The sequence below is a fragment of the Watersipora subatra genome, chromosome 2 (genome assembly GCF_963576615.1).
Source record: "Watersipora subatra chromosome 2, tzWatSuba1.1, whole genome shotgun sequence".
NCBI lineage: Eukaryota > Metazoa > Bryozoa > Gymnolaemata > Cheilostomatida > Watersiporidae > Watersipora > Watersipora subatra.
In genome coordinates, this window is record NC_088709.1 from 73,105,486 (window position 1) to 73,133,373 (window position 27,888).

General features: G+C 40.3%; 1 protein-coding gene across 1 annotated transcript; it reads right to left on the bottom strand.

Moving 5' to 3' along the window:
• Positions 1 to 3,649: 3,649 nt before the first annotated feature.
• On the bottom strand, positions 3,650 to 14,595 carry LOC137388539 (uncharacterized). The gene is made up of 4 exons (XM_068075025.1): positions 14,221 to 14,595; positions 10,238 to 13,678; positions 4,534 to 5,358; positions 3,650 to 4,366 (listed from the first exon to the last, which is right to left on the bottom strand). The coding sequence occupies exons 1-4, from the start codon at positions 14,593 to 14,595 to the stop codon at positions 3,650 to 3,652; spliced, it is 5,358 nt and encodes a 1,785-aa protein (XP_067931126.1).
• Between the last annotated feature and the right edge of the window lie 13,293 nt (positions 14,596 to 27,888).

Genomic DNA, 27,888 nt, shown 5'->3' on the forward strand with positions numbered 1-27,888 from the left:
TTACCATCAAACGATTTAAAAAAATTTATAGATAGACAGTAAAACCTGTATTTAAACGCTACTTTATTTGAACGCCACCTTTATTTGAGCGACACATTGAAATTCATCTTGCTAATCAGTGATCAAAGGTATCTAACTAGGCATGTTGTACTAAATGACCAGTGCGATTGCGATGGACTGAGCTTTCTGGGTCAATATTAAATGCGTTGTCTACGCATCAGACAGGTGAATAAATGCACCTAGATCATGGTGCCTGGAGATTGAGTCTACTACATACATAGGCTTGTTTTGAAGCAAAGGGTGTTTCATTTGGAGATGGCGTTTAAACTTGCTCGACTCATGGCGCTGTTAGATAGCTTTTCGCCACACACCGGGCATAATGGAGTAGCTGTCATCTCATCCCCGGTGAACGTGAATCGATACGAATGATAGCTTTTACTATATTGCCTTGAGCTCACCGTCTTTGCTTTCTTTTTCCCACCAATCATACCAGGGCCTTCATTTGGGTCAGAATCTTGTACAGAGACCTGTTCGGAGTTTGCAGTTGTCCTTTTCAAAAACTTCTCCATGACTGTCACCACGGCCTCTCAGGTACATCAGTCAGCTATGTGCCAGACGGATGAATAGTACCGTAAAACCTGTATTTGAAGGCCACCTTTATTTGAAGGCCACCTATATTTGAGTGACACTTTGACATTCATCACACTAGTTAGTAATCAAAGGTGCCTAACTAGGCATATTGCACTAAACGACCTCTCGCTTTTGATGAACTTTGAGTTTTGTGGGCGGATATTAAATGCATTGACCATGCATCAAACCCATGAATAGATGCACCTGGATCATGGTGCCTGGATATTTAGCCTACTACATGAAGGCCTTGGCATTCAAATACAACACTCCCACCTCATAGGTTGCCTCAGAGCCTGAGGAACCTGTATTTAAAAAGGGACCTTGGATAATTTTCCACGGCACACCTGAGGATCTCTCACGGCACACTAGTGTGCCACGGCACAGTGGTTAAAAATCACTGTACTAGAGAATGCCAAGCACTTTTTGTAATATCAAACTATCAATTGACTTCAATATTAAACATGTTATTACATACCAGTAATCCCAATGTTATTTTCTATTATATGTCTTGTATCATGTATCTTGTGTTAAAATTTTATATTATGTCATTCTATTCTTTGTTAATTTAGCTCATGTTATAAAATCATGTTGGATGTTAATTTGTCATTTGTTACTTGTTAAATGAAGTAACATTCCAAAATCTTTAGCAGCTAGTTGACAAGTTGAACGCCACAAACTTCTGTTGAATTTCACCTCTAAATAAAAGCCATCATACAAAAAGGGTTGAGATATATATGTACATTGTAGAACACCATGGCTTTAAAACAAAGGTTTACCGCAATATAAAAAAAATTTACATTTACGATAGTAGATGAGCAGCTAGTTTTGGGCCAAAGGTTTCGTTTAGCAAGCAAAACTTTACGAGTTGCATTTAGCACAAATAAAACGCGCAAAAGTTTTGCTCTGGCAAAAAAGTTGGTTGGATGCTACTGACGGCTAGTTCAGCAGTGCAGAGAAAAAGTTGAGATCAAAAACCATTGTGGAAAGTATTGGACAATCAAAAGATGTTCGTTCCATTGAAAGCAACAATCAAAATTCAGCTCTCCGAGCAAACTGTTCCATGTATATCAAATTGTGGCAATTTTACAAGTAAATTATCACTTAAAACTTGGAGTTATCATTTTGCTTTGGATAGCTCATAGAGCAGTTTGCAGTTATCAGGTTATTTTGTGCTATTTGCGTTGTGTTACACGGTACAGGTACCTATTTGTCTCACATCGCTAGTGACATTTGAATTGACCTAATTAGTAATCTGCTTTATAGTGGAGTAGGAGTCATTTAATACCTATTATTAACTCACCTCTTTATTATTTCAAGTAAGTGAGAATTGCTACATTCCATCGTAACAAAATTATGCAAATGTTTGTGTTTTAAAAGCGCTAATTTTTGTTTCTGCATGTATTATAGGTATTTTTTGTTTATTTCATTTGATCAGTAATATAAATGTGTAGCATTCGATAGATTGTCATTTAAAACTAATAGATTTGCAGATTTATAGCATATTATTTGATAGCATCATTGCGGTAATCTCATCTTTCAATGGATCGATGATCGTAAATTATCTTCTAGCACAAACAAAAAAACTAGTTTTGGCTGCAAACTGTAGCAAAAGTATCAATGAATGCAATAATCTTTGATGCACCATTGTCAAATAGAGATATAAAATTAAAAACAGTTTTCAAAGTTGGAATTAAATGAAGATTGAAAGTTTCAACAAGTGGCAAAGCAGGTCACAGGCTACAATATCATCAGAGGTTAATTGCAAGCACTAGATATAAACCGGTAAAGACATTTCTTGCTTTCTCAATACATATTTATTAAAATATTTTTGACAAGTTACAGCTAATTTAGTAGATTTATTGCATTCAAAAGGTTTAGTATCACTCCACCGGAAAAAAGGGCAAAATATAGGTGACATTCACTTCACCTGTAAAATGGCTAAACTGACCTTCTCCGAATTCTGACGAGTCATTTGAAACAAGCAACGCCAGCGTCTGTTTAAACGCTTTCTTTAATCGGTTGAAACTATAGAAGAAGAATTTAAAAAAAGAGGACAATGGATACAATTAGAGTTTTAGTAGTAGCCTGTTCTGAGTAATCCCAAATGATAGCACTACCTACAAGGGTGAATGCCCAGTGAGCAGGCACCCTTAGTTTATAGCGGTTTACGCTAGGTTCGTAGCTGGCAAGTGTATTAAGCTGGAATTGATTCACTGATTTGGAGATGACTCGTTGATGTTTTATTCAGTCAACACCGAAACCGTGAAATCTACAAATGATTAACATATTTAAAAGTTCTTCCACAGCAATATAAAAAATAACGATATTATAGAAATAGAAAAATATCGACACAAACCTTTTGCCGTCTTTAAAAAACACTCACACAGCTAAATCAAGAAGTCAAATGAAACAAATTAGCGATAAATGCAAAAATGTTCTGAACAGAAAAATTGTCAATTAAATCATCAGTTGCGTGTTACCAGTTGAACTTCAAAAGTCATAATGCCGAGCGTGGATGGAAGATAATTGCAGGAAGTGAAGGCGTGTCGAGACACGTCAAAACACGTCGAAACAACCCTTGTGGCACTTTAGACCCGGATACAGCGATGTTTTACTTAACACAAGACAATAAAATTGGTGAGTTAGTAGAGACAGGAAATGTTAGTAGGGTTCTCATACACTCCCACCAAATATAAATTCTAATAGATTTTATATTTCCGCTGCACCATGTACGCAATTGGACTCAACAAATGTCCTTTTTTTTTCTTTTTTTTTTCATGTCAGCACCTTTTTTGCAAAACCATAGTAGTAATACCAAGGTCATATTCTAATAGAAAACAAAATGGTTTGAAGGTTACGTAAGTAATACAAAATATATAAAGTTCTATCCTAACAACAACAAAACCAACACAAGCAACAACATAAAACAAAAAAACAAAAAACTAACATCTAAAGTTGAATTAGCACCACAAACAGAGGTTGCTATTAAACGATATAATATGGGCAATGTAAGTGGGAATTATATATCCTCTAAGAGTTTTACTAGTTTTTGTATGGGACGTTGAAGATAAGTTGGTTCTGCCATCTTTCGCCCCTTCTTGTCTAAGTTACAATTTCCCAGCCTCACAGTCACCTTACGCACTAAACCGTCTTTACCTGGAAACACATCTTCAACTCGCCCTATTTGCCACATGTTCCTCGGCTCATTGGATTCGACTATAAGTACAACATCTCCGACCTTCAAATTGTCTTCAACTTTCGTCCAGGTTTGACGACGCGTGATGTTGTCTAGATATTCCAGCTTCCATTTTCTCCAAAACTCTTGAGCTACCCATTGTACCCTTTTCCATCTAGCATGGCAGTATATTGCTTCATCAAAATCTCCAGGTGGTGGCGCAGTGGGTTCCTTTCTTCCTGTTAGAATCATGTTTGGTGTGACTGGTGTTTCTTCATGATTAGAGATGTTGATTGCTCCTAAGGGCCTGTTGTTGACAATAGCAGCAACCTCATAGAATGCCGTTCTTAGGGAAGTACTGTCGAGTCTAGAACTTTGCCTTAATATGTCATTGAGCACTGCTTTGATGGTACGGATCTGCCTCTCCCAAACGCCTCCCTGGTGGCTTGCCGTCGGGGAATTAAATACAAACTCTATGCCTCTATCGCATAGGCATCTTTTTGCTTCCGCATCCAACAAATTCTTGGCGCCGACAAAGTTTGTTCCATTGTCAGAAAAGAGCTTTATCACAGAACCTCGTATGGCGATGAAACAACGTAGTCCATTGAGAAAGGCGTCGGCAGTTAAATCATCTCAAACTTCAATGTGGAGAGCCCTACTATACAAACATGTGAAAACTAATCCGTACTTTTTCATTTCCTTCCTTCCCTCTTTAATCGCGTATGGGCCGAAGCAGTCCATTCCTGTGTGTGTGTGAACGGTGGGGCACAGCTAGTTCGGTCTTGAGGTAACTCTCCCATTTGCTGTCTCATAGGCTTTCTTTTCATCTTCCTACATGGCATGCATTGACCTAATTGTTTTTTAACTGTTCTTATACCCGATATGAGCCAGAGGCCATTTTGACGCATGGATGTTAGCGTGTAGGAAGGTCCCATGTGGTGTGAAATTTCATGGTAGTAGTTAATAAATAGCTTACTCGAGTGAGAGTTCTTTGGTAATATTATTGGATGTTTCTCTAGCTCGGTAAGAGATAAGGAATTTCTTGCTCTCCCACCAATCCTTATGAAGCCATGTTGATCCAGGTAGGGGCTTAATCGAAGCAACGAACTTGTTTTCATCACTTGGTTACCTTTTTTCGAAACTCTGATTTCCTCTTGAAAATATTTTGTCTGTGTAATTTTCATTACTAATCTTTTGGCCGCTTCGATATTTTCAATTGATGGTCGCATCAGAGGAATCTTTAAGGACTTGTTCTTGGCCATCTGGAGTAAGTAAGCAAAGGCTCTTAGCAGTCCCTTGAGCGTGCTATACTTCTTCAACTTGTTGTACATGTCCATGAGTGTTGAAATCTCAGTCGCTCTGACAACTTGGACTTTCTTAACTTCTGGATCATCCTCTGACACTTCTCTTCGTGTCGACATATCCAACTGTAATCTATGTTGTAGTTCTGGCTGCGATCGTAAAAACTTGGGACCCGTAAACCACATGGTGCGTTTTAATTTTTCGGCTTCCATCCCTCGAGAAGCTATGTCGGCAGGGTTTTTGTTATGTTTCTGCACAGAAGCAATTAAATAGAGTATTAAATTAGAGGAATGGTTTATTGCACACTCCAGAGACAACTGATTTGGTAACAGAAAACCCAAGTATTTATATGTTTGGTCATAGAAAAGCTTTGTAAAAAGCTACAAGCATTATTAATAGTTATAATGAGACAGTAATATATAATATTAGCTTGTATAAAGCTTTAGCTAAAAAGCATAATGTTTGTTGGCAAAGTACCAGTAATACTTGGCACTTGCATGACACCTCCTCACTAAGCTAAAGGTTCTTTCTGGTTCTCTTAGACCTTCGGGGTTTGTCTCTGCTATACTCATCTCCATCAGGTAGACGAGGGTTGCGTGGTCTTCTTCTAGACGGAGGTTGCTCTGTTACAGTTGTAGGGGCTGGTAGTTGCAGTTTTGTCTCCTCTGTTATATCAGGTTTATCTCCAGAGTCTTGATATTCTTCTGTTGAGTATCTTGGTCTGAGTTGTTCAACATGTCTTCTCCAAGTAGGTCCCTTTGGTACCACTTTGACATTGAGACTACGAGTTCCATATATCTTAGTAACAATGGCTGGAACCCATCTAGGTTGTCTGTTGCGTCTAGGTCCATGATACAAGGCATAGCATGGTGCTCCAAGATTGTAGCTGTGTATCTTGCTAACTGTCTTTTCTGCCGATCGGTTGACTTCTCTGGATTGATGAAACTGTGCTATGTGTGCGGGTGATGGCAATAAGGTGTCAATCTTGCATCTCATCTGTCTTCCATTCAGCACCTGACTGGGAGAGTATCCTGTAGGAAGTGGTGTCCTTCTATAGTGCATCAGGAACTGTTGTAGTGCAGATTTAGGTGAGAGTGACGATTTCTTCATGGCTTGTTTGAAGGATTGTACTAGTCTTTCAGCTGCGCCATTTGTAGCTGGATGGTAGGGTGCTCCAGTGAGGTGAACAATGCTTCTCTCTTGACACCACTGCTGAAACTCTCCTGAGGTGAAGCTGGTAGCATTGTCAGTGACTATGGTGTGAGGGTATCCAAAGTGTGCGAATATCTCCTCTAAGATGTCTGTGGTAGCTCTGGTAGAAGTAGATGACGTCCTGTGTATGCATGGATACTTTGAGTAGGCATCTATCATCACTAGCCATTGGCTGCCCATGAAGTTCACTGCATGATCTAAGTGAAGACGACTCCATGGCTTCTCAGGTAGCATCCAGGGATGTATAGGATACTTCTGTGGAAGCTTCTGGTGTTCAGCACAGGCAGTGCACTGTCGGCTTGTCTCCTCTATATCAGAGTCAATGCGAGGCCAATAGACAGCAGTTCGAGCTAGCTTCTTCATTCTTTCCATTCCAAAGTGTCCAAGGTGAAGGATCTTTAATACTTCCTGTTGTAACTTGACAGGAATGACTACTCTGTTGCCATATAGAAGACAACCTTCAGTGATAGAAAGTGAATCTGAGATCTTGTGGAAGAGTGACAGCTGAGTCTCCATCATCTCTTTGTTACCAGGCCATCCTTCTGCTGTGTAGCGCATTACTGTGGCTAGTGTTGAGTCTTTCTTTGTCTCCTTTGCTAGAACATTGTAGTCTGTAGAGTTGAGCTGTTGTCCAATAGTGTGAATAGTGCATACTGTATCAACATCATCCTCATCTTCTCTTGCATCAAACTCTTTATCAGGTCCAACTAGCAGTCTTGAGAGGACATCTGCATTTTGATGATGCTGGGTAGATCTGTATTCTATGGTGTAGTCATACTGATTTAGTACCAGTGCCCATCTTGCTAGTCTGTTGGCTGCTAGAGCTGGAACTCCTTTGGTAGGTCCTAGAAGTGTGAGAAGAGGTCTGTGGTCAGTTACCAAGATAAACCGTCGACCATACAGGTACTGGTGATACTTCTTTAGAGCAAATATGATTGAGAGAGCTTCTTTTTGTATTTGTCCATATTTCCTCTGTGTGCTGGTCAGTGTTTTTGAAACATTGGCTATTGGTCTCTCACTTCCATCAGGATAACGATGAAATAGTACAGCTCCCAGTCCAGTTTCTGAAGCATCACATGAGATTCCAATGTCAAGATCTGGGTTGAAGTGTGCTAAGACACTATCAGTTGATAGCATACCTTTCAGTTTGTTGAAGCTCTTTTCTTGTTCAGTGCCCCACTTCCAGGTCTCTCCTTTGCGTGTCAGTTTGTGCAATGGTCCTGTGAGTTGTGACAGATTGGGTATGAACTTGCTGTAGAATTGTGTAGCTCCTAAGAAAGATCTTAGCTGAGTTAAGTCTGTTGGGACTGGCATCTGTTGTACTGCATCTGCCTTCTTTCCTTTAGTGATTCCCTTTGAAGTGAGTTTGTGTCCCAGATACTCTACTGTAGGTTGAGCAAAACAGCACTTGTCTTTTCTACATCTGAGCCCTCTTTCTTCTAATCTTTGAAGAAGTCGACGTAAGTTTTGTAGATGGCTCTCTGCATTGGCTCCACTCGCTAGTATATCATCTAGGTATACTGCTACTCCTGGGAAGTCTTGTGTCAGTTGCTCCATGATTTCTTGAAAATACCCTGGTGCTGAGCATATGCCAAAGGGCAACCTCTTCTGTAGTAGTACTCCTCGGTGTGTTGATAGTGCTAGTCGTCGTTGACTTTCTGGTGACAACAATATTTGATTGTAGGCATCTGCTAAATCAATCTTTGTGTAGCAATAGCCTCCACCTAGTTTTCTGATTAGATCATCTGGTAGTGGAATAGGTTTCCTATGTGTTTCTAGCTGATTATTGATAGTCTTGGAGTAGTCTCCACATACTCTGATCTTCCCTGCAGCTTGATCTGTTGTAGATTTGCGTACAGGTACAACTGGTGTTCCATACTGGTTGAATTGAGTTGGTTCCCATATGCCTTTAGCTACACCTGCTTCGTATGCTTGGTTGAGCTCTTCTGTCAAGGCAATAGGAACTGGTCTGGGTCGGCAGAAGACTGGCTTTGTTGAAGGTTTGAAGTTTATCTCTAGTTCAAAGTTCTTGAGACATCCTAGCTCGTCTTTGAATATTTCTGGAAATTCTTTGCACATCTCCTTACACTTGATTTGTAACCTCCCATCTGGCTGGTTCTCTGTGATTGTTGATACAAGGTTCTGTTGTAGCTTGTCATCAATAGAGATGCCTAGTTGCTGTATAGCAGTTCTTCCTAGTAGGTTGAGATCTTGTACAGCACTAATCACAAATGGTAGTCTGACTTCTTTCTGTGCATCCAATTGGGCAGTTAGCTCACATCTGCCAAGCGTCTCTATGAGATGTCCTGAGGCTGATTTGTAGTTAACTGTAGTAGGTTTTAGGTTTGGCTTTCCTAGCTTCTCCCATATTGATTTACAGATGAAGCTGTCACATGCTCCAGTGTCCAGTTCAAGTGTGAAGTTGTCTCCCTCCAGTTTGATGTTTTCAGCAAGTTTCACCATCTTGGTTGATGTGCATTCTATCATCTTTACTGGTTTTCTGCTGCAGATGATTTCTTTTTCTTGCATGCTCTTTCTATGTGACCTTGTTTAGAACAAAGTTTGCACGTGGCTGCTTTGAATCTGCAGTCATCCGCTGTATGGTTAGTTCGGTCACATCTGTAGCATAGCTTTCCTTCCTTCTGCTTGTCAGGTGTAGAGTTGTTTTTCTGGATTGGTTTGTATATTGATTTCTGTTGAGCAACCTTGTTGACTTTAGACGAGTTTCCATAAACTGTCTCTTTGGCAACTTTAGCTGCTTCTTCTGTTTCCTGTGCTACCTGTATAGCTTTGTTGAAGTTGAGTTCATTGTCCTTGACCTTGAAGAGAGATTTGAGAACTGCTTCATTGTTTACAGAGCAGATAAATCTTGTTCTGAGAGCCTCATCTAATGGATCTGTAATGTCTATGAAGGCACATGTAGTTGCATCTTGACGAATTCTGGCAGCTAACTCTTGAATAGTTTCTCCAGGTTTCCTCTGCATGTCACTCCAATACTTGTAACGCTCTCTAACAATGAAGCGCTTAGGGTCATACTGGTCTTTGAGAAATTCCAGTATTTCATCCATGTTGAGGTCGTTGATCTGCTTGGGTGTTGAAAGCTGAGCTGCCATATTACTAAGCTGCTTGTAGAGTGTAGGCTGTTGGTTGGTGAGAAAAGTGCCAGCAATCTTGTCTTGATGAATAGAATTTGCTGCAATGAATGTGTTGAATCTGTCTATGTAATCTGTTAGTAGCTCTGCTGTTGGGTCAAAACCTGGGAAGGCTGGAACAGCGGTTGCAGCTGTTTCTTGTTTCTGTTGTAGGTTTTGTAGTAGTAGCTCCATCAGTTTCTTATTCTCCTCCATTCTTTCATCTTGCTGACGTCTGTATTCCTCTTGTTGCTGCTTGAACTCCTCATGCTGCTGTTGTCTATGCTCTTCTTGCTGCTTTCTCTGCTCCTCTTGCTGCTTTCTCTGCTCCTCTTGCTGCTGTCTCTGGTCCTCCTGCTGCTTCTGCATTAGCTTGATCAGGTCTGCTACCTCTGCCATTGTAGTGGTGCAATTTTGAACAGTTACTCTTGTAATAAACTAGAACTCTTTGTATCGATTTTATCAATGATAAAATCTGAACAAAACCCTTTGTAACGTTCAAAAGAGAAATCCTTGTCGCCAATTAGCTTCTGTTATGTTTCTGCACAGAAGCAATTAAATAGAGTATTAAATTAGAGGAATGGTTTATTGCACACTCCAGAGACAACTGATTTGATAACAGAAAACCCAAGTATTTATATGTTTGGTCATAGAAAAGCTTTGTAAAAAGCTACAAGCATTATTAATAGCTATAATGAGACAGTAATATATAATATTAGCTTGTATAAAGCTTTAGCTAAAAAGCATAATGTTTGTTGGCAAAGTACCAGTAATACTTGGCACTTGCATGACAGTTTTCTGCCCCGGGTACGTGATGCCATTGCTCAGGGTTAGATGCTTGTCTAATCCCGTAAACTCTGTTAGCAACAAACGTGTGAAATTTCCTCCTATCATTGCAGATATAGCCAAGCACGCTGGTTGAATCACACCAAAAAAATGACTTGCTTATATCCATGTGCAGTTCCCTTTGAAGCATCTTGTTGAGTTGGGTGGCTAAAAAGGCACCTTGTAGCTCTAGTCTCGGAATGGTGGTTACCCCTTTACTGGGTACGACTTTTGCTTTTGCCAACACAAGATTGGTGCAAACATTTCCTAGGTTGTCAATGGATCGCAAATACGAGCAGGCATCAATGCTTTCCAGCGAGGCATCTGAAAATGTGTGCAGCTCATACACGCATTGCGTCTGCAACCCATCCAGGCACCTAGGTATTTCTAGTTGGAGTTGTGACAGTTGAGTAGCCCATCTGTTCCACAATTGATTCATTGTCTCATTGAGAGGTTCATCCCAATCAACACTAGTCTTATTGACCTTCTGCTGTATATTTCTTCCCTGGTGTGTGAATGGTGCTAAAAGACCAATGGGATCAAAAAGCTGACCGACTACAGACAGTATGCCACATCTTGTGACAGGCCCCGCTTTAACCTCATTTCCACTAAATCTGAAAAAATCTTTATTAAGGTCCCACTCCAATCCTAGGGTACGTTGAGGGGACAGATAATCTGCAAACAAATCGATTGCTCTCTCCGACTCGGGAATCGATGATAAAACTGAAGAATCATTGCTAATGAACTTATGAAGTCTTAAATTTCCTGTTGCGCAAAGAGCCCTAGCGTCCTCAATAAGTTGCTGGGCTTCTTCCGTTGTGTTCACGCTTGTGATACCGTCATCAACATAGAAATCTCTCCGTATAAATTCTGCAGCTTTTGGGTATTCCCCGGCATGGTCGTCTGCTAAAGTTCTCAGACCATAAGTGGCAACAGCAGGTGAAGATGTGGCTCCAAACAAGTGTTTTGTCATCCGATACTCTTTGACTTCTCCCTCTGTTGTTTTCCATAAAAAGCGCAAATAATCTCTGTCAGATGGAGTAACATGAAAATTGAAGAACATTTTTTCTATGTCGCAAGCGATTGCGATTTGTCCTTTTCTAAACCTACACAAAATCCCAAGCATACTGTTGGTCAAATCAGGGCCTTGAAGCAGATGCTGATTTACAGATGTTCCCGAATATGTAGCTGCACAATCAAATACCACACGGAGTTTGCCTTTCTTTTGGTGCTTTACTGCAAAGTGTGGTATATACCACACGCAACCTTTCTGAGGAACAATATTGGTAGCCTCTTCAGCATGGCCCCCTGAAAACATCTCTTGCATGAATTGTACATACTGTAGTTTAAACTCCGAGTCGCTCTCAAATCTCTTAAATAGTGAAGTGAGGCGTTGTTCGGCTTGGCGTTTGTTGTCTGGTAAGTGTGGTCGCTGCCTAAATGGTAAAGCCATCTGATAAGACCCTGATGGTAGCACTTCCGTTGTTTGTTCCATGATGTTTAGAAATTTTATGTCTTCTTGAGATATGAGGACATGATCGTCGAGCTTGATGCATGTACGGTGTGTAATAAGTCTTCTATCTCCTTGCCGTCTGTTGTCTGCTCCAAAGACGGTCCACCCCAACATTGATTTCCTGGCATACGGCAAGCCTTTGACTTGAACTAATGCTTCTAAAGGGGCAAAAGCCTCGGGACAATTAGCTCCTATTAGCAATCCAATGGGAATGTCCATCAAAGGTGGCAATTTGCTTGCAAACTCTTTAAGATGAGATAGTTTTGCCACATTATTTCTGCAAGGAATGTGGTCGCGATTGCATGCAATATCTTTCCAACCATAGGCATCTAAGTAAGTGAAGTCTGCTTGTTCGTATCCTTGTAATCTAATATCTTGATATAAAGTGACCCATTTTGTTGATTCTCCTGTGAGAGTTTCTACTGTGACCAATTCTCTTGTGTAGTCGGGTTGGAGATATTTCGTCAAGTCTGTATTGATGTAAGAGTGGTCTGAACCTGAATCAAGGAGCGCGTATACAAGTAGCGTTTTTGCAGGAGATTTATCAGTAGTTATATGCACTGGCAAGATCATGCTGAGGGAGTTACCTGTTGTACCAGTTTTCTTTGAAGATATCCGTTTAAGTTCTGCACTTGGTTCTTTTCCCGGCTGAATATTTGTGCTGGGCATCGATGTGGTTAAGCTTCTTTCACTTGGTGGCTTCGGAACCGCAGCTTGTTCTTGGTTTCTCCAATGTTTAGATGTTGTCGAAAAGTCGATGTGTAAGACTGTTGGATGTCTTTTCCCACATCCTGTCTTGGAACAAAAGGCTCTGTTTGGGCACTGTCTTGATACGTGTCCTCTTTCAGTACAGCCAAAGCAAAGACCATTCTCCTGAAAAAATAAGTTCTTTGGTTCTCTTGGCAGCTTAGCAAGTGCCCAACATTCGTTCGTTAGATGGGTTTTTTTACAGTAAAGACATTCACTTATTTGAGAGGTTCCTGTTGAATGGCTTCGTAATTTCATTGGATTGGCTGGAGCATAGCTCCTTTCCCTTTTATTGAAATCTGGCTTATGTTGATAGTGTTGACTTGCTTCCTGTCCGCTGATCTTTCGTTCTTCTTCCATATCTTCAGCTTGCTCTTTGACGAATTCTGCAAATTCATTAAAAGTAGGATAACTGCTATATTCTTTTACACACACTCTCACCTTTTTGGCCCAGGATCTCAACATCCATTCTGGTAATTTCCTAGCAAGAATCTCATTTTGGTTTCTGTCATTCAATAGGCGCAACTCATCACAACCTCGCATTGCGGATTTGATGTGACTTAGAAGATTTGCGTATTTTCTCATAGAGTCAGCATCCCTTGTGCCAATCTTTGGAAACTCCTCAAGCTTTTTTCTTAATCCGAGAGCAGCATCATACTGTTTACCAAATCTTTCTCTCAAATCTTTCCTTGCGTCTTCATAAGCATCCATTGTGTTGGTAAGAAAATACCCACTGACTGCATCAAATGCTTTACCAGAAATAAACCTCTTGAGGTGTCTTAGTGGTTGCAGTCCTGTTAAGCCTTCCGATTCAATGTAGGCGTCAAAGTCTATTTCCCATTCCTTGAACATAATAGGATCACCCTTAAAAACACCGGGTTCAAGGGTTGAGTGCTTTGTGGACTTCATCGTTGCGATCAATGCTTTGGTGAGGGCTTGTATTTCACCTGAACCGGAATTGTTCATTTTTGTCTCAGCGTTTGAAGCTGCAGACTCTGTCTCAGATTTTGGAAGACGATTGTTCTTGTTGTTTGTGGAAGAGCTCTGAGAGTCCCTTGCCTTCTTTCTAGCCATCAGCTGCTGAAACTTTGCAGCTGCCTCTTCCAGCTCTCTTTCTATATCACTGTCATATTGTGTTGGATCCTTCGACCAACACGTAGAGGCGACTAGGTCGGCTTATTCTACCGGTCTGCATTCACCCTTCACCGGGGCTGTGTACGGGTTGCCCGTGACCAACACGCGGAGGCGACTAGGTCGACTTACACCACCGGTCAACATCAACCACCTTGCATAAGGGATAGCTCCCAGAGTGGGTTTTGTACCAGGTCGACAAGGTCGACCGGAGGTCGACGGGGTCGACGATGCTTCTATGAATTTATCACCACAGCACAGTCCATAGACTAGGTCTTTGGAGTTAGCTATATGCTTAGTGTGGTTCTGCTATCGCTCAAGGTAACAGAAGAAGTATGGTTCCAAATGCAATGCATATATTTGAACAACATAAAAGAGCCGAGGCTCTGCCTTAAATACATTCAATTATGCAAATAAGGTAGCAAAGGCCAGCCTCCTTTAGGGGCGTGGTTACACAAATGAAAAAGGGAGCACAACTCCAAATGATATAAAGAAAAAGGGGATGGCAACATAACGTTTCCATCACAATATTCTGCGGAGTTGACCCTGCTTGCCTCTTCTATTCTCTCTGCTAACGTTTTCTTGCAATCATCAACAGTTGACCCATAATATTCAAACATGTTCTGTAGTGTGGTTAACCTTTCCTTATCACCAGTCAATTCACACAATTCGACCCACTTCTCCTGTATTTCCTCTAACATCTTCTCGATAGCAGAAGAAAAATCTTGCATTTCTTCTTCAGTGTGCATATTCGTCAGAAAATCTTCTATTTTCTCCAATTCATCATTTATCAACTTTGGAATATCCTTGAGTAATGTAGACTTTTTGATACGATCAGATGTTCTAAATATAGGTGGGCTATTCATTCGGTGGCCACTACCTGCTTGTGACGTGTGCTCTGCTGAATTGACATCTTGTTCTGAATTCATTATGATGTTTAAAAGAGCAATAATGATAATACCCTGAGTTCGTTTATAATTACAGAAAATCAAAAGGGTGAAAAAGCTGAAATAGATTGCTTTAAAAGTAAATACCACAGTCAAGTCAATATCAATACAAAAATTAAATCTTATACTTTTACACAAAAGAGCTTCAATACCATTGAAGCTGCAAAATATGTGATCTACAAGAAATTTCAATACGTCTAGTTTAGGTATGTGAAGTCAACAAAATAATACTAGTTGCAAACTTGGTCGAAAGCGCCACAATAGATTATAAAGTACGAGCGAGGGCCGGCCAAAAATGTCAGACACTTCGGAAAAGACACTAACCGCGGCAGCCAAACCGTGTGCCAATCGATTACCAACCGAAATTAGCCACCATCCAAGCAGGGCAGTTTACAAGAATAGTAATCCAAAAGATTGCAAATTGCTCAAAGAAAAAATAATATGACAGTTTCAAAACAGAGTGACAATTTTTAATATTTTTTAAATCTTAAACGATCTAAAATTGTTCAGTAGTTATCTAATAAAGCTATCGAAATGTTTAACGCTTCCGAGTATCCTAATATTTCCTTATCTCAATAGTCTGAATAGGGTTCTTAGACGGCAGATATATTGTTCTATTTAGCCGGTTCGTTGTTTCGGTAATTACTGAACGTATATTCGTCGACTTAAATGGCGTTACGATGTTGTGTGGTATATCAATAGTGTAGGTCTGCACGGCGGCTCAGGGATCCCGCGTCAATCAATGTCCTTTAAATAGTTCAATATAGGCAATACGTCGGCTCAATAGTTGAATATAGCCAGTACGTCGACTCAATAGTTGTGGCACTTGTGTACACACGTTCGGTAAATACGAGACACCTTTAAGTCCGCCCAGCAGTTCTTTGATGTTCGTTGGTTATTTTCTCTTCTAGGAAAGATTTCACTATAGCGGTTTACGCTAGGTTCGTAGCTGGCAAGTGTATTAAGCTGGAATTGATTCACTGATTTGGAGATGACTCGTTGATGTTTTATTCAGTCAACACCGAAACCGTGAAATCTACAAATGATTAACATATTTAAAAGTTCTTCCACAGCAATATAAAAAATAACGATATTATAGAAATAGAAAAATATCGACACAAACCTTTTGCCGTCTTTAAAAAACACTCACACAGCTAAATCAAGAAGTCAAACGAAACAAATTAGCGATAAATGCAAAAATGTTCTGAACAGAAAAATCGTCAATTAAATCATCAGTTGCGTGTTACCAGTTGAACTTCAAAAGTCATAATGCCGAGCGTGGATGGAAGATAATTGCAGGAAGTGAAGGCGTGTCGAGACACGTCAAAACACGTCGAAACAACCCTTGTGGCACTTTAGACCCGGATACAGCGATGTTTTACTTAACACAAGACAATAAAATTGGTGAGTTAGTAGAGACAGGAAATGTTAGTAGGGTTCTCTTACAGTTAATAAGAAGACAAGATAAGCGGGTCTAGGTGCACGATAGCTCGTAAACTAACTCCTTTTACATAAAACTCAAATAAGAGAAATATGAGCATAGAGGAAAGCATTTAAAAATCTCCTCACGCATCATCTCAACATCAATACATCAAACATCAATATTTGAACTTGAAGCATACAAAATATTTTCGGTGCATAAAAAGTTAAGCCAAGGTTATGCATGTATCTCTAAATAAAAATTGCAAAAGAAACATGGAAAATCGTAGAATATTCTATCATTAAAAACCATCTACTCGAGAATATCTTTGAAAACATAACTTTACACCAACCAGATAGTTAAGAAAGACATGAATGGCAAATTGGTTCAAACCAGTGCAATGATGTTAGTAACGATTTTCTGAGCAAAGCGAATACACAATGATAAAGGTGTTATGAAGTATTTATTAGCAATAGAGAAATGTTGCTACTGAATCTGTAGTCATATCCATGCTAGCTTATGAATTATAAAACAGCTACATAAAAAGACTGAGCAGAAGTTGTGGTTGCACAGCGAAGCTTGTGAATAAATAATACAGGACCGACGTCTGAACTAATAATTTGTACTAGTACCGAAGCTTTGATAACTTTGTGTCTCTCAAAAGGCTAGAATATATCATTTACTAGTTATTCAACAAAATGCATTGCGCCATCTGGCAGGTTATATCTCTTGTAATCATATTCTACTTGAAAAAGCTTGAATTTGTGGTAGGACAGAGCTCTTGCTGTAAGTATGTATGTACACTGTAGTAGGATGGTATGCCAATTCATTGCTTTCTTCTACTTATCCTCATGGCAGACAAATGCATACTGTTTGAGTTCTACTGTATCATGAATCTCGATTGCGTATTCATACAAATAGTACGCCGAACGATCCCAGGGATTTTTTCAGTTTTCGATCAGGTACCCACATGCGAGGGTTTAAAAGGCTTGTTCTCAAGGAACAGCCAGGATTTTGAGAGGTAAGGGTATCTATGTATAAACAAGCATGTTTTTTGATTCTAGGTGGTAATAATAATTTAAACTAAATGCCAAACTAATGTTCTGTTGGCTGCAATTTTTTAATTATCTGTTGATGAAAAATATTCTAGGTAGTTTGGCAATATCTTAACAAGTAATAGTTCAATTAGATTGTAAATTCAAAATTATACTAAAAACTGACATCAAACTAACTAACCAAACTTTTGTAATCATACATAACTTAAAAGTACAGAAAAACAAAAGGTAACTATAAAATCATTTTTAGTCTTGTGTATGATCTGGTAGGAAAACCTTTCTCAGAATTAACACGATCCAGGCTTTAAATTGTTTAGCAGAGTGTTACACACAAACACATGCGCACACGCACACACACATACACACATACATACACATACACATATGTTCACATGCATGCACAATAAACAAATATGATTTATTATTATATATGTAAAAGCTGTATTGTGAATGTATAAAGTTGTTTAGGAAAAATACTGTCTGGGCAGTTAACAATTACAAAGTTATTTTTCTTCTAATGAAATAATAGTGTAAAATAGCTGGTTTTCTTTTTCTGGATTTTGAATGTAGTCAACTGATTTTTATTTGTACACTAAAATCTTGGCAGTTTAGAATGCTGTGAAAGATTGTAACATATTCCATGATAAATGATTATTTGATGTTTATTTTTCAAATTTCACCTATATTATCTAAGTTTGTTTTTTTTGAAGCACAGAAGAGCATTTGCACAATTATTCTGACATGCCAGAAGGTGGTCGGTCAGACCAGTTGTTAGAGTTTTAGTGTACTAAACTGAATGTTTTGAGCTTGCATGCCATTTAATGCAATCTTTTATGCTGACTGCTAACTCTAACTTCAAAAGGGAGACCGACATGGCTTTTATGATAGCAAAGGTTTAGTCTGATTAGCAGATTTTGAAGAGCTTTTGTATTAATTTCGATAAGAACTATCAAAACGTGCTAAAGAATTAATATGAGTGATATCAAAATATTGTGTTGAAACTGTTGTTTTTGTGTACAGACATGCTTTTGCTATGATAACCTGCTACTAATTAAACACACAAAACAAACAAATTAAAAGCTATGTGACTTTAAAACAATCGAAACTGAAAAGCTGGGTGGTACATGCAAAAGCTCTGCTATAAGCTATTTGTTTTTTTAATGTTTGTACTCTATAACAAGCAAATGTAAATATTCTTTATTTTTAGATGATGGAGGATTTAGACCAGAATTTTACATCGGAATAGTAAAACCAGATCATCAGCAGATCATAGCTAGACGTGATTACTGCATATAACTCTGTTCCATTAACCAGACTTGCGCTGTCGTACAGTATAATTCAGAGTTTTCTGTTTGCTACACATCTGGCCTTCCTTCAGTTTTCTCTTCCACTTTGACTATTGATGCAAAATTGGCAGCATTTGTCAAAAATGCTTACGCAAACCATCTAAATGTCATTGATGTTGAAATCAAAGACAACATAGTGTGTGAGTTGCTTACATCAATACTTTGTTTACACAAACACTGAAGCTTTTTCAAAGTTTATTAAATAAGCTACATGTAAATTCAATTAAAAGCGAGCTTACACAGATTTTAAAAGATTTCTGCAGACATAGTTCTTTTCATTATTTGAAACCATTTTTAGTGTTTCAGGCAACTCGACTGCCAGGATGTTTCCGGTTGAAACTCACTTTCTTGCTCATTTTTGGTTAAAAAGCTCAGACTCTAGCAAAAGCACAATTATGATGTCTTTAATTTTAAAAAGACTGACATAATAGAGATGTGTAATACTGCAGCTTGAAGACAATAGCAGATATCAATAACGATATATCAATAATTATTATCCGTGATCAGATTGATCCATTTTAATCTTGAAACATTGTAGCAGTCAGATCATCTCAAATATTTTAATATTTGCAAATGAAATAAAAATAGCGATACTTTTTGATAAAATATTCTAAAAATTTGTGTAAGGTAATCTTTAAAGAAAAATCTTGGGAAAAACAAGGCCAGAGCCTTAATTATCAGCAAAAAATCCCTTGTAGGTTCTACGACAGTCTTATGTGTGATATTAGTACACATACAGCAAGTTACAAACCGTTAGTTTAAAAATGTTAAAGTTAAAAAGCTCAGATTCAAGCAAATTCACAATGATGGCATCTATAATTTCAACAAGACATTTGAAAAAGAGATGTGTAATACTGCAACTTGAACACAATAGCAGATATTATTAACGAGAGAGACAGGCGGTGCATAACTGGGATGTCATTTTATCTCATACCTTTCTTCCGAGTGTCTTACCCACGATCAAAGTGGTCAATTTTAATCTTGAGACATTTTGGTCTACAAAAAACCTCAAAGATTAAAACCATTGGCAAATGGTTGAAAAATAGCGACACTTTTTGATAAAATCTACTAAAGGTTTGTGTGAGTTTATTTTTAAAGGTACAGTAAGTTCTGTGATAAACAAGGAGAGTGCCATATACATAAGCGAAGCATCAAATTGATGCCTTACAACAATCTGAAGTGTGGTAGTGGTACAAACACAGCAAGTTACAAACCGTGAGTAAAACAAGCAACCAAGTTTATTGATTTAAGCTAAGCAGTATAAATAGCTAAAGCATATCAATGAACATAAAGCTCATCAATCGTTTTGCGTCATTAGGTCATCAATCATTTATGAACTTTGCATCATACAACAGTTGTATCGGTATACCAAAACAACTGTTGTATGATGCATAGTTCATCAATTATTGATAAGCGTTATAGATATAGCATAGCAATTCATTCTGCTCAGCTTAAATCAATAAATCTGATTGCTGGGTTTATTAACGGTTTGTTATACAACTGCAGTTTGATTAGACTCACTATATTATTCAAGTTGTATCTCATTTTGTCTTTTCTAGTAATCTAGATATCTTCCTTAGATACGTTTCAGTAAATCTTACAGTATTGTTTGTTTTAGCAAGGTATAAAGGATGCTACATAGATTCTGCCCAAAGAGACCTTCCATTGGAAGTCTCTATATCTCAAGTGCACCAAACTTTGTGCATAAGCAACTGTAAGGAAAAAGGTTGGTGTATTTTGTCTCCACCAATCTGCATATACGATGGAACATAGCATCAGATTTGTAAGCATGAAGTAATAGGGTAAACACATTTTTTATCTATTAGAAGGGTTGGCTAGCCTATAGTCAGTATGATAAAACTACATTATATTAGTAAATATAGTAGTAGTCATAATAGTTATCAGTATGAGATTCAAATAAAAGCAAAGATCATTTCAAGAACTAAAACTAAATAAAATTGTTAAAAAGCAATAAAGAAATAGAAAGTAGTTGTACTCAGTTACACATCTTGCCATGAGCCATAAGAACACAGCTTACAAATAAACAAGTAGTAAAAGATAATTCCTTGCAAAAAGTATTAAAGCTTATTGCAAAAGTTGAGTTATTTGTCGAAGTACTAAACAGAAAAAAGGCAGATATCAAAGTGACACAAGAAATAAACAAAAACATGCTTGGAAAAAACGAACAATATAAAACTAGTGTAAGAAGCTGACTCTAAAGAAGGGAAGATAGCTTAAAAAACCTGATTATGCTTGATTTTGTATAGAACAGAAGCATGATACGATTAAAAGATAACAAAGATTGACACTGTAAAGTCTTACGTAGTGATATGTAAAGGTTTTGTGCGCTTCCTTTACTGCTCCAAAGTAAACACTCATTGCAAGAGTTCATACATATATTTGACATCTTTGTTCATAAATAGTTACAAGAAATTTCATACAACAAATGTAGAACCGACGTAGAACAGCTCTGCCTTCTGATTGGGGTGCGAGCTCTTATACAGTGGGAGGCCTCGTCTGCTGTTCCACCTGGCACGGCTCGGTTCGGCTGAGTTCGGTTTGGCTCATACCGAGTCTGGTTCTGTATGACTTGTACAGTACTCAACACACTCCCCTCCATTGGTCACTGTGATCTCCAATTAATGTCTTGTAGGAGAGTCAACTTGGCCAGAGCCTGGTGTTGGTGTGTGCCACAATGCAGACGCCTTATTTGTTTTCCCGCAGTACTTATGGCAGCTACCCCACAGACCTTGTCTACTCTTTCAGTTAAGGTTTCCTCTAATAGTGTATCCACGCCCTCGCCGTTCATTTCCAGAATGACTGACTTGGAGTGGTTTATGTTAGCTTCGTTCCTGGTCTCCTCTTTTTTTATTTCTTTTATAGGCCTTAGCATTTGCTGGCTCTGGTCCACTTATCACATCCTCAGCTTATTCCAAACTTTTTGTGACCGAAGTCAATAGTTCTTGCTAAGAGGTCTCACAGGCATTGTCCATGTTTTCCAGTAAACTGACAGCGTCCGGAGAAAGCGAGTGCCTTAATAGGAAAGCCTTGGTAGCAGCTGTGAGAGCAGTTTGAAGGCTTTCCCTTTCGACATCCGGACCATTTTCTGGCGACTCTACTGAATACCATATCCTATCTCCAGACCGATCCAGCCTCCTAGTGGCTCGAGCTGGCCTAGGGTTGTGCTGGAATAATTTTGAAGAGGCTATTTCATTTGGTACTTTCATTCGGAGCCGTCTTGGGTTCGGCTGGATCTTCTGCCGGGCTTGCCTCTTGACTATTTTCTTTGCCGGTCCGGCTACTCTTACCGCAGGAGTTGTCTCTGCTCATGGTTTCGTGCGGCTTCAATGAGCAAGTTCTCACAGTCGGTGGTTTGTAGCATTGGCAGGGGTTCTCTTTAAGCCTCCACTGAAATTTTTTTGGCCAGTCTAATCTAGCCCCTTCATGTTGGGCACCTTTTTGGCTCCGAGGTAGCTGGGACCTGTCCTAATTTTTCTGGACAAGAGTGGTAAGGCTTTAATCTTGCCTCACTCTGTATCGACAAACGGCCCTGCCTCTCCATTAGACACGTGTGACTGTTCCAAGCTTTGAGCACCTGGTATGGCCCCATGAGCCTTCCTTGCAACTTTGGGGTTTTCCCCGCCGACTGAGCTTGTTCGTGAGCTACACCCAGTTGCCTGGTGCGTATAGTGGAGGTTTCTCTCTGGCCTCTTGTCGGATTTCCATCTGGCTTCACCACAGGGTTTTGCGCATTGTCTCTGGTCTTCTTTGTGCCCTCAGTGCAGGTTCGTGAGCTGGAAAAAAAATTTGTCAGTAGGGGATGAATCTCCAAATATTCTGGCAACCATAGTTGGCGCCCCAGCATCAGCATTTTTGCTGTTTCTCCCATTGCAGAAGGGGGGTGGCTCGGTATGCCCTCATCAGCTAGGGAAATAGCACATCTCAATCGTCATGTCTGCGGCTAGCAGTAGTGCTTGTAAAAATTCTCCTAGTCCACGGTTGTTCCTTTTCACTATGTCCTTTGATTTTGGTGGTATGGGGTAGTGTGGGCCTTCACCACATTTTAGATCTGGCACAGGTGGGTCATCAGCTGGCTTCCTAACTGTGCCCCCTGGTCCATGTGGATCTGCTCCAGCAACCTAAGGTAGCAGAATACCTGCTCATCCAGGGCGTTTGCTATCACCGGTGCTGTTGTATTAGGCAGTGCCAGTGTGTCTTGCCACCAGATAAAGAAATCTGTGAGAGCAAGGACCAATTTGTTTTCTTTCTGTGTGGTAGGGAATAGATCAACTAGATCGACGACTACCTTTTGCCAATGCCTGCCTGCAAACAGTCTCTGTCTTCCTCCAGCTGTCCTGGTTTGCAGCCTCGCACAACTCACAACTATTTACTAGCCGTCTGACATCAAAGGTCAAGCTCGGCTGTACTAGGTTAATTAGAGGCGGCTTGCGTTTTTCCCATCCCAGAGTTGGCCAGGGTGTGTGTTTGCCATACAACAGTCTCCCTCGTGGATGGCAGACAGACATCGTAGTTGTGAGGGGCCACAAGTGCCTCCAACACACCGTCCTGTCAAATGCAAAAAAAGCCTCACAAGCGGTTCAGAACGTTCAGTTCTCCGCTCCTTACTTCCAGCTGTTTGGTCGGCACTTTATTCTTTGTGAAGACGGCCTGATACATGACGCCTACTGGCCAATTTCCAGGGGCCTGTAGCATCGCTAGCTAGCTCTTGCCGCTAGTGCTGCCATGAGTGTCGAGCTTCCTTGTGTCCCAAGTTTGACTGGGGGTCGGCAGCCCTCCACAGCAGCTGTGGGTGTTCAGGTTCTATCCTGCTCTAGTTGGTGTATGAGTCCAATTCGAGCCACCCATTGATGATTCGGGGTATGCGGTACTGCCCAGGTTCGATCTCGCCTTGTCACAGGCGGGAGTCCTGCCCAGTCAACTGTCAGTACCCATGTGGCTTGCAGCCCCCAATCTTTGGCCAATTCTTTTTTTGAAGGGCATCTGTCTCTCTTTTCAATGCTTGCACACTGTCGACAGTCCTCTTAAGTTTGCCTACTCTGGCCGCCTGCGTTCCCGTGCTTTGGGCCTGACCTGTGTTCCAGTGTGTACCAAAACTATGCCAAGATCTCGAGCACTCGGCCACTCGGTGTCTGCTTGCATTTTGGCTGGTTTTCTTGAGATGCCATCCTGGCTGACAATGTGCCCCAGGTATTGTACTTTTAATTGCAGCAGCTCATACCTCAAGGGCTTCAGCTTTAACCCGGCTTTGTGGGGTCTCTGAAAAACTTCCTTGAGACAGTGGAGGTGTGTATTGAAGTCTGGTGCAATGACTGTAATGTCATCAAGATGCAATAACAGCGTTTTCCAGTGAAGGCTATGCATGACATGTTCCACAAGCCTCTTGAAAGTGGCTGGGGCAGAGATCGGTCCAAAGGGCAACACCTTCCACAGCCCAGTCCTAGTAGAGAAGCTTGACTTCTCCTGTGCACCCACATCCAACGGTACTTGTCAGTATCCGCTGACCAGGTCGAGTGTGCTGAAAAAATGGGTGCCTGACAGAGCGTCCAAACTATCATCAATCTTGGGGAGAGGGTATACGTCCTGCTTGGTATAGGCGTTTAGTTGCCGGTAGTCAAAACAGAAGCGACGCTTCCTGACATTTTTTTAAACCATGACCACGGGAAAATTCCAAGCCCATCCGGCTGGCTCAATCAGGCCTTTGTCAAGAAGGTCTTGTACCTTTCGTTTGATCTCCGCTTCTGTTTCTAGTCCTAGCTTGTGAGGAGGCTGCAGAAAGGGCCGAGTCCCTTCCTTGAGAAGTATCGAGTGTTCTACCTCTCCAGTTCTCTCAAAATCCCCGTACTCTGTGCTAAACACACTCATGGAATGGTTCGCACGGCTGCCAGCTTTGCGGCCTGCCCTGCTTCTGCACAGTTTGGCTGAGCTGCTTAAAACAACTCCACTAGGTGAGCCTGCACTTCATTTTATGTAGTCGACCCGGCTGTCCACCGTAGCGGGTCATCCTCCTCGATTTGCAGGCTGTCTACCCCGGTGTACCAGCCAATGGTAGCACCAGATTTGAGAATCAAAGGCTGTCTCGTGGTGTTCAAGCACCTGGCTATGACCTTGCCCTTGAACCCGAGCTGATTCAGACTGCTTGCCACATGGGGTCCTTCGAGAACCCCTCAATCAGTCCCGTGAGACAATAGTTCCTAGTGGTAACATGGCAGTGCAGTGTCACTTTTGTGTCCTTTTGGCTGGTACCACAACTTCCTTGATTAATTGCACCTAGCTGTGGAGTAATCGTCTGTGTTGATCGGTGCACACCAATGGCTTTCCATCCACCCGGACCACTATTTACTCAAATTCCAGAAAACATTGGTGTGCCAATAAAAGCAGCATGCCTAGGATAGCATCCTCAATTATTCAGCTGACCACAAAGACCAACTCAGTCGCAACATCCATTAATCGAATTGGCAGTCGAATAACTCCGTAGAACAGAAGCCTGGTTCCATCGGCTAGCAGACCATACCTGTCACTCTCCTTTAGCGGTTCTCGCATGGCTCCGGGCAATCAGTCAAACACTTTTTTCTTAGCAGGTAAGTGTTGCAACATGCATCTTGTAAAAGTGTATGGGCCGACCATCCACTCTTCTGGGAAGGAAATAACCAGTTGAGTAAGGTTGGCTGAGGGCTTTTCTGCAATGTGCCTTTTTGTGCCATCAGCCTCTAAGACTACATCAGATACCAACGCAGTTGCTGTTCCTTTTGTCAATACAGTAGTACATTTGGCATGCACTGGCTTAACTTGCACTGTGTCACCATTTTTGTACGGTTTCTCAACATTCTACATGCAAGTTTTTGTGGCTCTGCAACAATTTCAGGATTCCTTACTGCGTAGGATAGTACCATTTGCGAAGGTACAACACCTTGCCTATTTGGGGTTTTGTAGTACCAAAACACCATTCTGTTAACATCGTTGCCTGAATGCATAGCCATTCTTTTAATTGTCCTACGGTTATGGTTACGTTCAACAATGCCATTACCAGATGGCCTGTAAGCGCAACTTAGCAAATGATTTACGTTCCATGTCGGTAGGATGCTAGACAAATGCGCACTTTTCAAGCATGGATCGTTGTCAGAAAGCAAATCTTGTTGGAGGACCCCCTTCTCAAATATGCATACCAAATGTCCTATTACAGGGTTAGCTGTCTCATCTCTCAGTTTTAGGCATATTACAAATCTACTAGGGCCGCAATCCACGATGGTCAAATAAAGTACTTTGCCCAAATATGTGATGTCAACAGCAAGTCTATGCCAAACCTTTTCGACTTCCAAATTTCATCCCTCCCATCTCACAGGTGAAGACTTCACATGCTTGCACAACATTTTTAATCATATACCTTGAGGCCCTGTCACCATACCTCTCATTAGCTAAGTAACCCATCTTGCCACCTCCTACATATTGAACCTGATGCATGTTATATATTTCTTCATCATTACTTGAAACTTCTTCAGTTGCTACACCCACACACAATACTAGTGGTTTCAGCTATGTTTGTTTAACCCTAGTTAAAACATCAGCATGGTTATCTTCTGACTTGACCAAGATAATTTGTAGAGCAATGCCATATTCTTCTACTAATTGCACAATAACCCCAAGCCATCTTTTGACTACCATTTCTAAAAACCCACTGATATTGGAACGACGGCTTTCTGTGATAATATAATTAACCCAGTTTAACACTGATAATAAGGCTGTAACAATCTTAGCTTGTTTTCTCCCCAAAATACTCCTAGGCTTAACAGTTTATGTACTGCCTCAAGTTCAGCTACATTAATATTCATACTGTCATCAATTTTCTTCCGCCATGATGCATCTTCTACAATGTTACCTTCTAATTTTATGCTCACACCAATAGCTATAAAGCTTGCATCACACCCAACCTTGCAACACTCAACTCTATTCACAGACCACTTGCCCTGCACTGGGTCATGTCTTGTTACCCTAGTTAGTGTTTCATCTAACACCTGCAGCACTTCTTTTAGTATTCCATCCTACTTACCATCAGCAGCACACCGCTTCATGTAGCTGCACGCAACGCGTAACCAGCCAGCCACTGGGTAGTGACCAATCAGTTTAGCATACACAGGAAACAAATCTCTTTTTGTACTATTGTTTTCTACTGTTGGCACAGCTAAATCGCGATGTCATGTACATATTCCTTTTTCACTGATTGTCACACGAAGCCCTAGACTTCGTCCTTCACATAAATCAACAGGCCTTTTGTGACTAGACCAAACATTTAAACATGGCCGCGCATAACTTTGACGGAAACTCCTGACTTATTTATCAAATATCATCAAAATAGTGATCAGTACCAGCAGCGATCCTAGGACCAAGTGACAACACTTTTGACAACAATTTTGGCATAATCTTAGTTGCTACACCGAGACCAAAACCTAGTCTAGTCATGACATACAATGTTCCATTTGAACCTAACAGCTCGAAATTTTTGCAAAATACCATCAACATGCAGTTGTAAATATGCTTTCTTCAAGTCTAACATGCAAGCATAATTGCCTAACTTATGCCACTCGCAGAGTTTATCTTGGCATATTGTTGCCTCTAAACAAGAATGACTGCTGACAAACCCGTTCACTTTTCTGCTATAATCCATTACAGGCCATACCTTTGTCTCTTTGTTAAGTTGTGTAGCCACCAACAGTAGAATAATGCCAGTTACTGGTCCATGAAGCGCTTCTCAGTGCGGCTGCAGCCATCCATTGTCTATCAATTGAATAACCTGTTTTTCATATTTTTCTCTGACGATATTATTTTTAGCATATTCTCCATATGTATTAGACAATGTAGGCTCTCTACTTAACCGTTTCCGAGCAACTTTCCACTTGTGACCATCAAATTGTGCTTTAAAGTCATCATCATCTGTAACTATTGGCGGCTTCGGGTCATCATTATGACTGACAGGACTAATTTTGTTACGTAGCATCATACCAACTGTTCTTTACAGTTTTGGTTCAAAAATTACACCTCTATTTTTATCTATAGATACCCCACCTAGCTTTACAATGCAATCCATCCCTAGTATTATTTGGCAACTACTTACTAGCTTCGGAGCAACCATAAACTGAACTGTAATTTTACAACAGTGATCCAGTTTTATCTCAAGAGTTGCCTCACCCTTGCATGTTGTGATATGTTCATTTAACATCATTATTTGTCGCTGAGGACCTTTCGACAGCAATCCTAACTGATGTACCCACCAGTTTTTTATAATTGATTGCTCACATCCGCTATCCACCAATGTTTTTATCTTTGTGCCTGTCACCCATACATAAAGAATTGGTAGCACCGAGTTTTTTAAACGGGGAAAGAACAGGTGCATACACTTCCCCACTGGCATTTCCTTGCATCTGAAAACTGTTTTTTTTGT

Coding starts and splice junctions, on each gene's coding strand:
- LOC137388539 (XM_068075025.1), bottom strand. CDS start 14,595: ATGAATTCAGAACAAGATGTCAATTCAGCAGAGCACACGTCACAAGCA. Junction 13,679..14,220: donor TAGCAGAGAGAATAGAAGAG/GCAAGCAGGGTC, acceptor TGTTGGTCGAAG/GATCCAACACAATATGACAG. Junction 5,359..10,237: donor CCGGGGCAGAAAACTGTCAT/GCAAGTGCCAAG, acceptor GCTTCTGTGCAG/AAACATAACAAAAACCCTGC.